The sequence below is a fragment of the Rhea pennata genome, chromosome 1 (assembly GCF_028389875.1).
Source record: "Rhea pennata isolate bPtePen1 chromosome 1, bPtePen1.pri, whole genome shotgun sequence".
In the NCBI taxonomy this organism is placed as follows: Eukaryota; Metazoa; Chordata; class Aves; order Rheiformes; family Rheidae; genus Rhea; species Rhea pennata.
Window position 1 is genome coordinate 83047290 of NC_084663.1, and position 13683 is coordinate 83060972.

Genomic DNA, 13683 nt, shown 5'->3' on the forward strand with positions numbered 1-13683 from the left:
GTATCACAACCACACATACAGGGCACTTTAAATCTACTGTTTGCACTACAACAGCTACATTTTTCTCATGGATTCCCATCTCCTTTTCATTTACATTGAATAGAAATAATCTTTCTTTTGTAACCTGGCTTATACTAGTGTAGGCAGTGCTCATATTCACCGAAATACTTTCGAAACATGAACACAGTGAAAGGTGTAACAGAGAATATTTCTGGCAATAAAGCTAATTTGGTGCAATTTCCGAAACACTTGCTCAGTTTTAGCTCAGCTCCCAACACAAATCTAAAGTGGCAGTTCTGCCAGAACTGTAGCACAGCAGGTGATTCAGAGATTTGGGCAAAAATCTAGATTTGCTATGAGCACTGGCTACCTCCAGTTCCTAGCCACAACACACATTTTTATTTGACATATAAGACAGGTACACAGTGCACATCAAACTAGGTGTGCTCATTTCTTTTGCTGATTCCTAGGAATCACAGAAGCAGGCTCCTTCTACCTCCTGACCCCAGACAGCCTTCCTACCATTTTTCTCTTCACTTTCGTTATGCCTGACAATCTCACCACAGCTCTTCTGAGTGAGCCAACCTGCCAGACTCGCTTCAGTAAATCCTGTCATTACTGCTGCCCTTGTATCTGCTGCAAAGGGAGAAGTCAAAAAGCGAAACTGGATACCCATCCTACTATGAAGATCTACATAAAAGTTAATATCTAATTCCTGCATCTCCCATGGCTGTTTTTGTTCTTGATTTAACCTGAGTGAGAACCTCTCACTGTGGAGACTTAGTCCTCATTTACTTTGTGCAGTTCCATACCTATACACAGGAAAGGAATACATAAAAAATTCTAAGACTAGGCTAGAGAATAGATCAAGGCTAAGGCAACAGACTATTAATGAAGAGATACATCATCTGTTCCAGGTTTGACACCATCTTTGGCAGTAATTTTAGCTCAACTCCCAACACAAATCTAAAGTGGCCGTTCTGCCAGAGCTGTAGTATAGCAGGTGATTCAGGGATTTGGGCAAAAATCCGCAATTATTTTTTTCCTTCCATGAGATCTCCCTAAGTCTGCAATGTTCCTTTCTGAAATGGGATGATCAATAGTTCAAAGAAATGCTGATAAGCTCGAACCATTCATTTCTATAGCATATGATATTCACTACTCTTTGTCTTTACATATCACAACATCTTACTGATTTTTAATGATCTCTGCTATAGAGTCAAAACATATTCTCACAGAATTGGAGTCATAATTTTCTAAACCATTAACAAAAGATAATTCAGAGTTCTGTGGTTTCCATTTTTTATTTCTAAAAGAACACTTTGCTATTTCAACAGTGCTGTTGTAGGCATAATATGTACTAGCTGACCAGAGATGCTCGTGTATTACAGTGATGCAGTCATAAAAAAGGTACTAAGGTAATGGATACATCCAACTTGCAACAGCTCTAGGTGCTAGGTTAAATGAGCAATTTACAGAGAGTTGGGTTTGATTTTAAAAACAATTTAGAACACTAAAATGCTGATTGGTGGCTACCTTGCTGTATTTGAAACCCAGGGAAGTTAGAGCCAAATGTCTAAAAGCAGCCTCGGGGTTACAGAACACTTGAAATGTGTGAGGATTTACTAAAAGCTAAATCCATCTCTCAGCACTCCCACTTCAGGCAAAAGGTAGACTAGTTGTAAATGCTAGCTTTAACAAATGGCATGACTCAGTTTTCAGGAGCCCCTGCACTCTTGGTCTCCTGGTAGCCTTGCTGTTGCTGTGGAAACACTGGTGTCCCCAGAGGCATTGTGATGTCCCTGCTTTCCAATTGGAGCAGAATAAGAGGGAGACCGCAGAGTCTCTCTGGTGAGAAAAACTTAACAACTTGGTTATAAAACCAACCTTTAAAAGCTCTCTGGGCCCAACACACCAATGTTGCTGAGGTAGGAAAGTCCAATCAATTCTTTGTTTTACAAATGCCGACTGTGCAAGATTTAAAAGGTAACACAGACAAAGCTATCTTACGGGCCACCTACTCAGAGCAGGTAAATCAGAGATTATTAATGCATGTGAGAGAAAAATGAGACCGTGAATTATTGCCTGGAAACTACATTTGCTATCTGTTTTCGTAATTCTTTGAATTTGTCTGGATGGCTCTGCAGCTTAAGAAACCACTGTGAAATAGTTTTAGATTATTTGCTTCTGAATCTTCCCCTCTCCATAGTCTCCCTTGTTTCTAATCTTGCTTTTATGAAAGAGTCAGTGAAGAATAGCAGGCAGATACTCTTTCCTTTGAAGAACTGCAGGCAGAAATTCACTTCCCTTCCTTTGAAATTCCACCTTCCTCTTCTGGTGGGGTTTTCTCTACTGAAGTGTTTGAGTGGCTTAGTCTGGCAGTCAGGAGGAAGACAGTCACTATGGAGGAAGAGAGGAAGTGCCTTTGCTGTGTAAATGTTATGTTACATCTATTTCATTTGTTAACACCTGTAAATTAGAAGTGTCTGATTTTTAAGATGTAACTTTCTCAAAATAGTAACTTCTCATACTGCAATTAAACCATCCCAAGCATCTGAATGAAGGCCTTTCTGAGTGCAAGGAAACAGATGCATGCTGTTGAGATCTTTGTGTGATGGGGCCTTTCTTGTGATGCTACTTATAAACTTGACTTAGATGAAGCTTAACTATTTACTGTGGATGGCAGAAGGGTGTCACAACGTTGTCAGTGGATCAAGCACAAAGCTGGAACTCAGGAGACCTGGGATGCCTTCTCAGTTCTACTGCTGGTTATCTCTGTGATGTCTGGAAGTCATGTAGCCTTCTCATGTCTCAGCTTTCCCATCTATCAAGACGAATAATAATAATAATACCTTATTTGTGAAATGTTTAGAAATATAATAATGAAAAGCACTTTATTAGAACAGCGTATTGATATTATTGTTATTGGTTAGCTTTATTTCCTCTAGATAGCATATTTTTGAAGTTAAAAACACAATACTACACTTTCCTCTATTTATATAGAATTCTGACTTTTTTAATACCTATTTTGATTTTTTCTTAATTTTTCCTTATTTGTGTTTTCTTTATTCTTATAAGAATGGCTTGATTTATCCTTGCTTCCCTACAAATTGTCTTTCTCATAATATATAACAGTAAATAACTTTGAAAAAAAACCAATGTGACCATTTCACAGAAGACCCACATAAACATAATATTTTAGCACTGACATATAAAAGTTACCACAGGCTAAATTCAGTCTCAGCTGAAAATGATGTTAGACTAGATCACTGAGACTGAAAGTGTCATAGGAAGAGGAAGCTGAGGGTGTACCGCAAGCACATCTCCTGGAACTCAGTGCAAAGTACAGAAGGAACATGAGATACCCATGACATTCTTAGGCTCTAATGTGGCTACTTTGCTCCAACAGTTACCTCAAGGAAAGCAGTGCACACCTATGGCATCTCTCCTGCTAGAACTACTTGTCCTGGTAGTTGAAACTTATGCTATCCTGCATATCCATCATATTTGACCCAATGTCAGAGTCCAATATCCTCTGATCAGGTTCTTTTAGATATTCCATGCTTGGAGGGTTTAATCTTCAGTACTAAATTTCCTTATTTGAAGTTATTTGATGTTATTTGAGATTTTGACTTAGCACTTAGAGTGATACAGCAATGTATTTAACTTATAATACAAGTAGAAATTGTACTTAATAGACTATAGTAAATGGAGTATATAGCTGAATCGTGATACAAATGTGTTTCTCATTATGAGTCTCACCATCAAGACCCTAGGTGTCCCTAATCATTGGGAAGGGCTGAAAACAGCTCAAGCCTATTGCTCTCTTCAAAGTTCTTTTTGCTCTTCGTTTGATTTTTCTACTATATTTTAGGCTGACCCACATATTTACCCCCCACATGTTGGTCTGGCTAACTCAGACATTTGCACTCTTCTGATTAACTCAGGGATGAACAGTTACATAGCTGTTTGATTCGCTCAGCAGATAAAGCCTTTTATCTAGATCAAAGGCCACTGTTCAGAGATAAGTTTAGCTTTGTTTGCAATAGCAGTGGTCAGTCACTCCATACATTCTTCTCTGAGCTTCATGAGCACATAGCCCTTGCATATCTCCTCAATTTTTTTTTCCACTGTAGGTTGTTCATTGATTGGTCTTATCCAGGATTTGTGTAAAATATTGTCTCAAACGATTACCAGAATGCCTTTATTTTTGTTATCTATAATACACAAATCTTAATTCCATTCACCTTTTCCTCAGCCAGCACCAACTGTTTTATCAGAGAAGGGATTCACTTTCTGGGGAGGCTGGGTGAATTAATCCTTACAGTTAGGCTCAATGACAGCAAGACATCTCTGGGGCTTCCCATTCCCACCTATCCTTTTGCTGAATTGAACTGACGGAATTGTTTTTCTCCATCCCCTTTGCTCTCCAGCAAGGCAGGCTTTGTTTCAGCATATACTGGGTGTAATGAATTGAGCTGTTTTCCTTCTGATTTAAAGAGAGACAGTCAACTTGAAACTTAGTCATTTGCAAATAATTACAGGTAGCGTTATCTGTTCTTGAGTCTTCCTAATGATTTTGTAATCCAGACTGTAAGCATTTCCTCCCACCTCTAGCAATATGGACCACCCAAATAAAGAAGGAAAGTGGACAAAAAGAAGAAATCATTGAAAAAGCTATAAAGATATATGTCAAATGCAAAAAGTATATAATAGACAATTCAAATTCAAATTCATGACTACGATTAGTAATCTTAGATGGTTTTGTGTGCCATTAAATAAATGAAAAACATTCAGGGACAAGAGAACAACTGTATAGTTGACAACTTTCCTCTATATCCATAGCCAAACCTTTTTAGCAGTAATAGTGCTGCAGGCTGGAAATTGGATGGCATTTTTTGATGCTTAAAAAAATGATGTTTAATGAATGCAGTAGGATAAGTTTGCATGTGTTGTACTGCATTTGTTTCCAAACTTGAACATTTACTAAAGTGTACTTGGTGAGTAGGTCCACTGAAATTAACAGAAAAAATCACAAATTATAAAATTAACTATCTGCATAACTCTGCAGGATTTGGAGCATAAGGAATTTTGGAGCCCAGGTCTTTCTGAACATTAATGAATAATACTAGTGTTACACTAGTATTAATTTTCATTTATGTTTCCCCATTCTTCTTCATTTATGCATTCCCTCTTCTTCTCTCATTCTTCTTGTTACGGAGATTGACAAATTACAGAGCCAGAGAAAGCTCTGTAAAATGGATCGTTACACTCCTGGAGGCGAGAAAGAACACAACTGGACAGTTAAGAAATTTCTTTTGTCTAATTATTTTGCATATGTATTTGCACATGGAAAAATTACCCAAGACAATAAGACAAGAAGATTCTGTCTGTTTAAAAAATTTTAAGAGTTACACCTTTTCCTCAGTAAATTCACTAAAAAAACTGAACACTGCACTGAGATGCAGTATCAAATATGTGCATGTATGTCACAACTTTGAACCTGTCTCATTGCTTTATTCAAGATCTGTCATCCCTTGAATGTAGGAAGGTCTCCGTCACTTGCATATGATAGTACTGCTTCCTTGCCCTAAGGAATTTGTTGTCTAAATAAGGGAAAGGAAAAATTTTCGATTTCTTGTACTGTAAAAGGGGTAGGCACACACAGAGAACTGAGACTTAGAATTCCTCATCTGATATATGCATGTTACCTCATCAGCCAAAGTAAACCACTGCATGCTTTTCTAGATTGTAAGAGGGTTGCCCTTAACTTGAGTGCTTACCTTTTGAGCCCAACTCTTTCTCAACATTAATGAATAATTTTAGTGATATTATGTCATTCAGTTAATTATTTTCTGATGTGGTTTATGCTTACTCATTCTTCTTTGTTTCTGCTTTCCCTGTTCTTCCTGTTACGGAGTTTCTTATATTGAAAATGCTGAGAACAGAAAAATTTTCTGGAGAAAGATTAGTATATGGCATATGCCCATATGCATACGGGGCAAAGGTATTTAACATAGAATGAAAGGCTATTGGTATCTGACAAAAATTTAACAAGATCTTTTTTGCTCACTTTCTTTTTTTGACAATCCTCAGTTATAATATTAGCATCTAATGAGATTTGGAAATTCTGATAATATTGCTGCGTTTGATTTATGTTGTTCTCAAACACATTGCAACACTCTTAGTAAATTAAAGGTTAGCAAACTTAGAGTACTAGCATTATCATTTTGCGAAGATAACTTAGAAACAATTTTTCTCCATTTTAGACTCTGATTGTATATGGCGGCCTACAGGAGTTGTTCTTGGAAATTTTGAGGAAAATCACAAAACTTCAGACTTTCACAGGTATCCTAGGAAAAAGTAAGTTATTTCTAAAACTTAATTTAATTACAGCTTACTTCCAAAAGAAGTGGGGACATTTTCTAGACCTAAGACATTAAATTAGAACTTTCTATGTCTTTTGTAATCCATGTGTAATATATTCAGCTGCATGAATTCACAAAATTTGCAGGCTCACCCTACAAAAGCATCCTTTATTTTTGATACATGTATTTTCATTCAGAAATTTTTAGAAGAGCTTCATTTTCTCTGACAGATCTCAGTTTCAGTGTGAATCTGTCCCATCTATCCAAACCCATTGTTCCATAAATGCAAACAGAATGTAATGCTATCAGATTAAATCCTGACTTCTCTGCAGAAAATTTGAAAACCTAGGATTTCCATAATTTACCACACACTGTAAATCCTTCTTTTCTTTTTATATCTGCACCTTTGTAAGGTTTTTGTTTTTGTATTTTTAATCACAGATGTCTGAAAATATTGACTGGTTACAGAGCCAGAGAGGGCTCTGTAAAATGGATCGTTACACTCCTGGAGGCGAGAAAGAACACAACTGGACGGTAAGAAATTTCTTTTGTCTAATTATTTTGCATATGTATTTGCACATGGAAAAATTACCCAAGACAATAAGACAAGAAGATTCTGTCTGTTTAAAAAATTTTAAGAGTTACACCTTTTCCTCAGTAAATTCACTAAAAAAACTGAACACTGCACTGAGATGCAGTATCAAATATGTGCATGTATGTCACAACTTTGAACCTGTCTCATTGCTTTATTCAAGATCTGTCATCCCTTGAATGTAGGAAGGTCTCCGTCACTTGCATATGATAGTACTGCTTCCTTGCCCTAAGGAATTTGTTGTCTAAATAAGGGAAAGGAAAAATTTTCGATTTCTTGTACTGTAAAAGGGGTAGGCACACACAGAGAACTGAGACTTAGAATTCCTCATCTGATATATGCATGTTACCTCATCAGCCAAAGTAAACCACTGCATGCTTTTCCAGATCGTAAGGGGAGGTTGCTCAGTGCTTAATGTTGTCTGGAATATTGTACTGGTTTCTGATTTACCCTGGCTTGCACTAGGGAACATAGGGTAAAGAATTGCAATCCTCTACAACTTTCCAATTAATCTTCTCATCTCTGCTCTTCTAGTGACTCCTTTGAATATAGCTATCTCTCCTTCGTACTACTTTCTCAGACTGGCTTCTTTCACTCTGCTATCTTTTCCATCATTTATAAAACATATAAATACTGCAAGCTGAAACCTGTACAATATTCCAACCATCAGGTAGACATATAAATTCATACCCTTAACACAGAATCATAAGAAGGAAAGTAATCATTTCTGGCATAGCCACAGCATGGCGGATACCTAGCTGATCACACGACTATCTACTAAAGTATATGTCATATGTGCTGACCATCCCAGCTAGCAGAAGTAGGCCATTAAGAGCAGTCAGAAGGACCCAAATATGGTTTAATGCCAGTCCAAAGAAATTTAAGCTTTCAGGCCATAAGGAGTGGCACAGGTGTAAACTTTGAATGACTGATGTTTCTATTGTGACCACTGCTGACCAGGGTGCCACTGGCAAAGCTATGTTTGATGAGTTCTAGCAGGTGACTGTGAGCTCCTTAAATCAAGTGCCTGCCACTCTGCAGTTACCTAACAGAGCTGAAGTTATCTAAATGAGCTCATGAGCCTATCTTGATAAGAATACCTGTAACAATGCCCACAGTTTTGAAGTCTACCAAAAACTTACACTAACCTCAGTGCTAAGTGTAAAAAAATTTCTCCATATGCAACACCTTCTTATACCAAAGCCATTTTTAGGCATAGAGAGGGAACAAGCTTAAGTAATTTTCCTGTGGAATTAGTTCTGCCTCTTGAAGTGGAAGAAAGAGTGAACATACGTTGTTTCCACATGCTATATCCCCACATTTTTCCCAGTACTTGCTGCACTGCTTAATACTAACATGTATACGCTTTTTTGTAAAATTATGCTGCAGACACTGCCTTGAGAACAGTGGTAAGCAAAAGGGCTTGTTGTTTCAAGTATCTGACAGGTTCAGAACACAAAAATATGGAGATACCTGTCCCTAAAATCCCTCACTCTTTTGGGCTTTTTCTGTAGTTCTTTCCTATTTAAACATGCTACTCCTCCCCTTTTGCTGTAGAAAGATATACAGGAGAAGTAGCTGGCTGACTATATGTTGTTTATAAGGAACAACAACAGCACAGAGGGCTACAAGATTAGAGACTATGTTTTTAATCTAACATAAAATTGGAAGTATCCACAATATGAGATCACTCATAGAACAACAGTAGCCCTCAACAGAAACAGCAAGAAAAGCTTTAGCAGCGTGATAGCAAAAGCACCAAGGCTTTGTCTGTATTTACATGGTTACTGTCACTTGTGGAGCTAGTTTGTATCATTGATAATACCGCTGATGGTAATACACGTATTAATTCTTCAGTAATCACTAAGATCAGTCAGAATTTCATCAGATGCTTGCACATAATTCCTTGATATGGGAAGAGCCATTGCACCAATGGTCGCATAGACTGGGTAATGAATCTTCATGCATTTCCATTTTGTTTTATTCCTCAGACTGATTCAGCAAAAGTTTTCAAACAAGTTACATCTGATCCACTCAAAATCTTGAGCTGGCTTCAAAAAGACCTTGAAAGATGTGCACTTAGCATTCAGGATGTGCTGAAGACTGCTGAGCAGCAAAAGGGTGATGGAAACCCAAGAGAACCATCTACTGGGAGTCAGAGCTTCCAGCAGCGTAATGTATCACCAGGAGGATTCAGTGTGTATGGTGAACGTATTAGTATGGATGTCAGATCCAACACTGGGTCACCAGATTTTCACTTTGAGATGAAAACCACTTCAAATCCAAAGGAGCTAAAGGATTCAGATGATCAGAATACTACCATAGAAAGCAACCAAGGGTTAGATGAGGTTTCCTTTTATGCTGACAACCTCTCTAATCTTGTCATTGCAATGGCTCATAAAGAGATTAGTGAAAAGTCAGATGGTCCTGACTCGTGTATGCACAAGACACATTTTGCTGTTCTTGGGGAACCATGTCATAAATCTGTTGGAGTAGGTACAAATGAAGATAAAAATAACCCATCAGAGAATGTCACTCATGTCAACATGAAAGAAACTAAGTTTGAAGAGAATCCACCTTCTAAGAAAGCATTTTTTTACAAAGAAGTAAGACAGTCTTCCAACAGAAATGACCCTGTCCAGGAAAACAAAAAATGCAATCACAGAAAACGGTTTGGCCAAGATGAATTTACAAATACTTTAAGCAAAGGGATACTAAATTATGCCAATAATATGGTTTCAGACATGATGGTCTCAGTTATGAAAACCATGAAAGGTCGAGCAAATGACTCAAATATAGCTTGCATTGTGCTGAAAAATGTGTTACTGAAGCACTCTAAGGCAGTAGTTTCAGACTTCATTGACTCCTGTATGAAAAACTTACATGACGTAACAGGCAAACTCTTGACTAATTCAGATTTTGCTTCTTCAGTGAAGCAGACTCTGTTCACAGTAGGAAGTCGCAAGGCTGCAGAAATTGTACAAGCAATATTGAATCATTTGCATTCTAGCTTAATAGTACAAAAACCTGGAGGAGATAAATCTCAGTCTCAGAGTCTATCATATGCATCTATGAAGACAGGTTCAAGAACAGCAGGTGCAAGGGCTCAGAACTTGAGATTTGCAGCAACAAAATCTGAAACATTGCCAAAAGAAATGACCTGTGCAGAAGTAGTGGGTAACCACATCCTTAAACAAGGGCTTACCCTCTGGCATGAAAATCAGAAACAGTGCAGCCAGTGCTCAAAATCACAACCAGGAAGGGAAGCCAGAACAAGATCACCAGACAACATGACCTGGGGTTCAGAAGTTCAGGATGTTGATGACAGCTCATCAGATTCATGGGCAGAGCGCTTGATTGTAACTGCATTGTTGCTGTTACAGTATCATCTAATCCAGCAGGAGAATGCCAACAAGAAAGAAGCAGAAGGTAACGATACTAGCAAACCAGGTCCCACTGCCTTTGGGCTCCTGTTAGAGGAGTCCTATGGTCCCACCTTCCAACAAGCTTCAGAAACAAGTCAGGATTCATCAAAAGAAGCTGAAGAGTCAGATTCGCAGAAATCTGACACTGAAAGACAGAAGCCTGAAAATGGAATGTCCAGTGCTATGCTAATGCTCGTACAGAAGTTAATAAATGAAACTGTATGCAAAATAGAAGGTCAGCCTGGAAATCCAGGCATGGATGAAATGAACCAGAATTCTGTCAAAAGCGCTGAGGGACATATTAGCCTTTCAGATGTTGAGCAGTCCTGTGAAGAGGCCATGTCTGGACTGACTAAAATATTTACTGATCAGCTTGACCTAAGCGGAAAAGATGGGAGCAGTGCACAATTTATTGACAGTCTGGTGGATACAGTGACAAAATTGAGTCTTATGGTAGCTAAATACAGCAACCCTGAGTCGCCTGCAACAGACACAGGGAGCCAGGAAGATGTCACAGGATCAGTAGGCTCTAAGGGCATGGGAACTGCTGACTCTATGGTTGGGTCCAGTGAAGAAACTGTATCAGGTCACAGGGTGGTAGTGATTAATCAGAATCCTTCTGAAAACATATATAACAAACAGGTCCGAGCCCTTTTGCAGTGGATGGTTGCCTCTCAGACAGACATGCCCGTGCTATACTTCTTGGATGATGATGAGGAATTCCTGGATAAGGTAAGTAGGGCAGAAATTAGAATGTAATTGGATTCAGTTGTCTGTTTGTTCCCCCCAGTCCTCAGATATTTCTCTTTTTTAAGTAAGTGGCTGGGATAGCAGTCTGGTAAAATTAATGCTACTGTATTGTTACAAGGTAGTAAATTTATAGGAATTAGAGCTATAAAGAAATACATGTACGTTTAATTCAGTACAAAGGTGGTGTAAAATTATAAGCTGTTTTTTTCACAAATCTGATGGTCTAATTTTAAAGAAAACAAATATATTTGCTTTCGACATATATTACCTAAAGATTTTTATATTCATAACTGTTTTAATAGCAATTCTATTTAACAAAGAAATACTAACATGATAAAGATTATGAATTGTTCACAAACATTTTTACCTGTGTTACTGAATTTCTGTGAATTCTGAATATCAAAATAATTCAGAATCCAAAATTACTTTTCACGCTGTATTCTGGATATATATATATTTTTTTTTCCAACTTGAACAATGAAGAGCAGCCTGAGTTGTGTTTGGAGTCATTTCCCCTTTGCTGCTGACCTAGCAAACTGCAGATCTTCACCTACTGTAATTGTTTCTAGGGTGGCAGACTTAGACTCAAGCCACACAGAGTATAGGCTTCCAAAAGGAAAACGGAAATACATGACTGAGATGCATCTTCTACATCACACACACACACACACACACACACACACACACACACACACAGAGCACACTCTTCTTCAGTTCATCTTAAAAATAATCAACCATAGCAGAACTTCTGGTATATCACACTTGTGTTCTGTTGTGTTTCTGTTTTTCACAGCTTCAGAAACTGTCATCAATAGCAGTGGAGAAGGGATACAAAGTTGGAGAAATTATACAAGCAATGCTGAAATACGAGAAGGAAAGGCAGTCTAGTGAGGCTCTGGGGAACACTGATCGGTTGCCAGTCCTGGACTGGCTGCTTAATAACCTGTGAGCAGAGCCATTGCCTCTCATGTCTTCACCAGCATCATGATGCTGGCCAGCCAAGCACAGAATTTTGATACCAGCCGAGCACCTAACAGAACACCATCATTTCAGACTCATTTATCCACCAGAGTTTTGGAGGAGCTGATATTAATTGTACTACTCCTGCTGAGCAAGCATATGAATTAAAAAAAAAAATAAATACCTCAGGAAATCTGTCTGATGAAAACTTTTGGTTGTAAACTCCTTTTTACCTGCCTCCACAAAGCAAAGTTGTGGCTACTTCCACCACAGAGTTTCTATCCTTCCTGAGTACCTTTTTTGAGGCAGAGTTTTGTCTCGTACAAAGGGACGTAAGTTCTTTACCTAGAGTTTTGAACATGCTTGGAGTCAAGTCCAATGGATACTGACTGAGCAGTTACCAGATTTGGTTCTCCTCTGCAAAACACTAAACATGATACAGCATGCTTCTTTCTCCATTTGTAGGATAACTGCATATGAATGAAAAGAAAAAGAGGGAACATTCAAGGAAGAGCAAACTCCTTGCTCTCTGGAGTGACTCAGAGGTTGTAACAAGCAAGCCTATCAGTCGAGCAATCTGGCCAATCCCTGTTTCCCAGCAAGCATTTAGCATTCCTCAAGGTTAGCACATTATCACAAGGCATTTGCAAGCGCGAGATTGGTGTCTAAGCATGTACAAAACCAAGTTCTCTGTTCTATAGTCTGTTCTTCAGAAATCTGTATAAATACACTTTGCTGAGTGACATCATAAAAATCAGAGAAATTGAGGAAAAGCATGTGGTGATTTAAACTTCAGGCCTGGACATTAAAAGTTATTTTATGTAATGTGGAAAATGGATAAAATAGTATGCTATTGAAATTTCCAGATAATACTATCTAGAAAAAGACAAAAATTCTGAGAGCATAGACTATGACTCTGAAAAATAAATATGGATAGAAAAATCAGGAGAGATAGAATTTAGAAAAATACAAGGTAGAGCAGAAAAATAATCTGAAATACAAATATGCAGTGGAAACAGAAGCCAGGAAAAAACACAGACAGAGACCTAGGAATGACAGTGAAGATCAAGTGAGATATATTTGCAACATAGTTTTATTCAGAGGCAAAGAGAATGTAGGGAAATACATTAAGACCTTACTTAATAAGGTGCAAGGATGCAAGTGTCCTCAGTTGTACATTTTCACAAGATTGCTCCTTGACTAGCAAATCCACTACTTTTAACAGAAAGATACTGAAATAATGGAGCAAATTTAGAAGACAAAAGATGGTTAATGGGCTATCAGATGTGATTTTTTTGAATAATTAAATATATCTACCTGATTTACAAGATGATTGAATGGACATATCACATAAAGTCTGTGTGTGCAAGAGGTCTGTTAGTATTACAAGAAAGGAATATATTTAGAAATGTACCAGGCCTAACTAAAGTAACAGAAGTAATGTAATTAACTGTAAGTAATAATCATTAGCCTTCATCAAGATTTATACCTATGTACTTGATAGCTGATATAGGCCAGTCGTTTGTGTTACTTTATGAACACTTACACAGTTATATAGTCAGTACATACATATTAATGTTACAAACAA

At 37.8% G+C, this 13683-nt stretch overlaps 1 protein-coding gene across 1 annotated transcript; it reads left to right on the plus strand.

Annotated features, from left to right (window-relative positions):
* The first annotated feature begins 6809 nt into the window (after positions 1-6809).
* On the plus strand, positions 6810-12084 carry AKAP3 (A-kinase anchoring protein 3). Its single transcript, XM_062570084.1, has 3 exons — positions 6810-6902; positions 8952-11117; positions 11929-12084. Exons 1-3 carry the CDS (start codon positions 6810-6812, stop codon positions 12082-12084), a joined length of 2415 nt encoding a protein of 804 aa, XP_062426068.1.
* The last annotated feature ends 1599 nt before the right edge of the window (positions 12085-13683 follow it).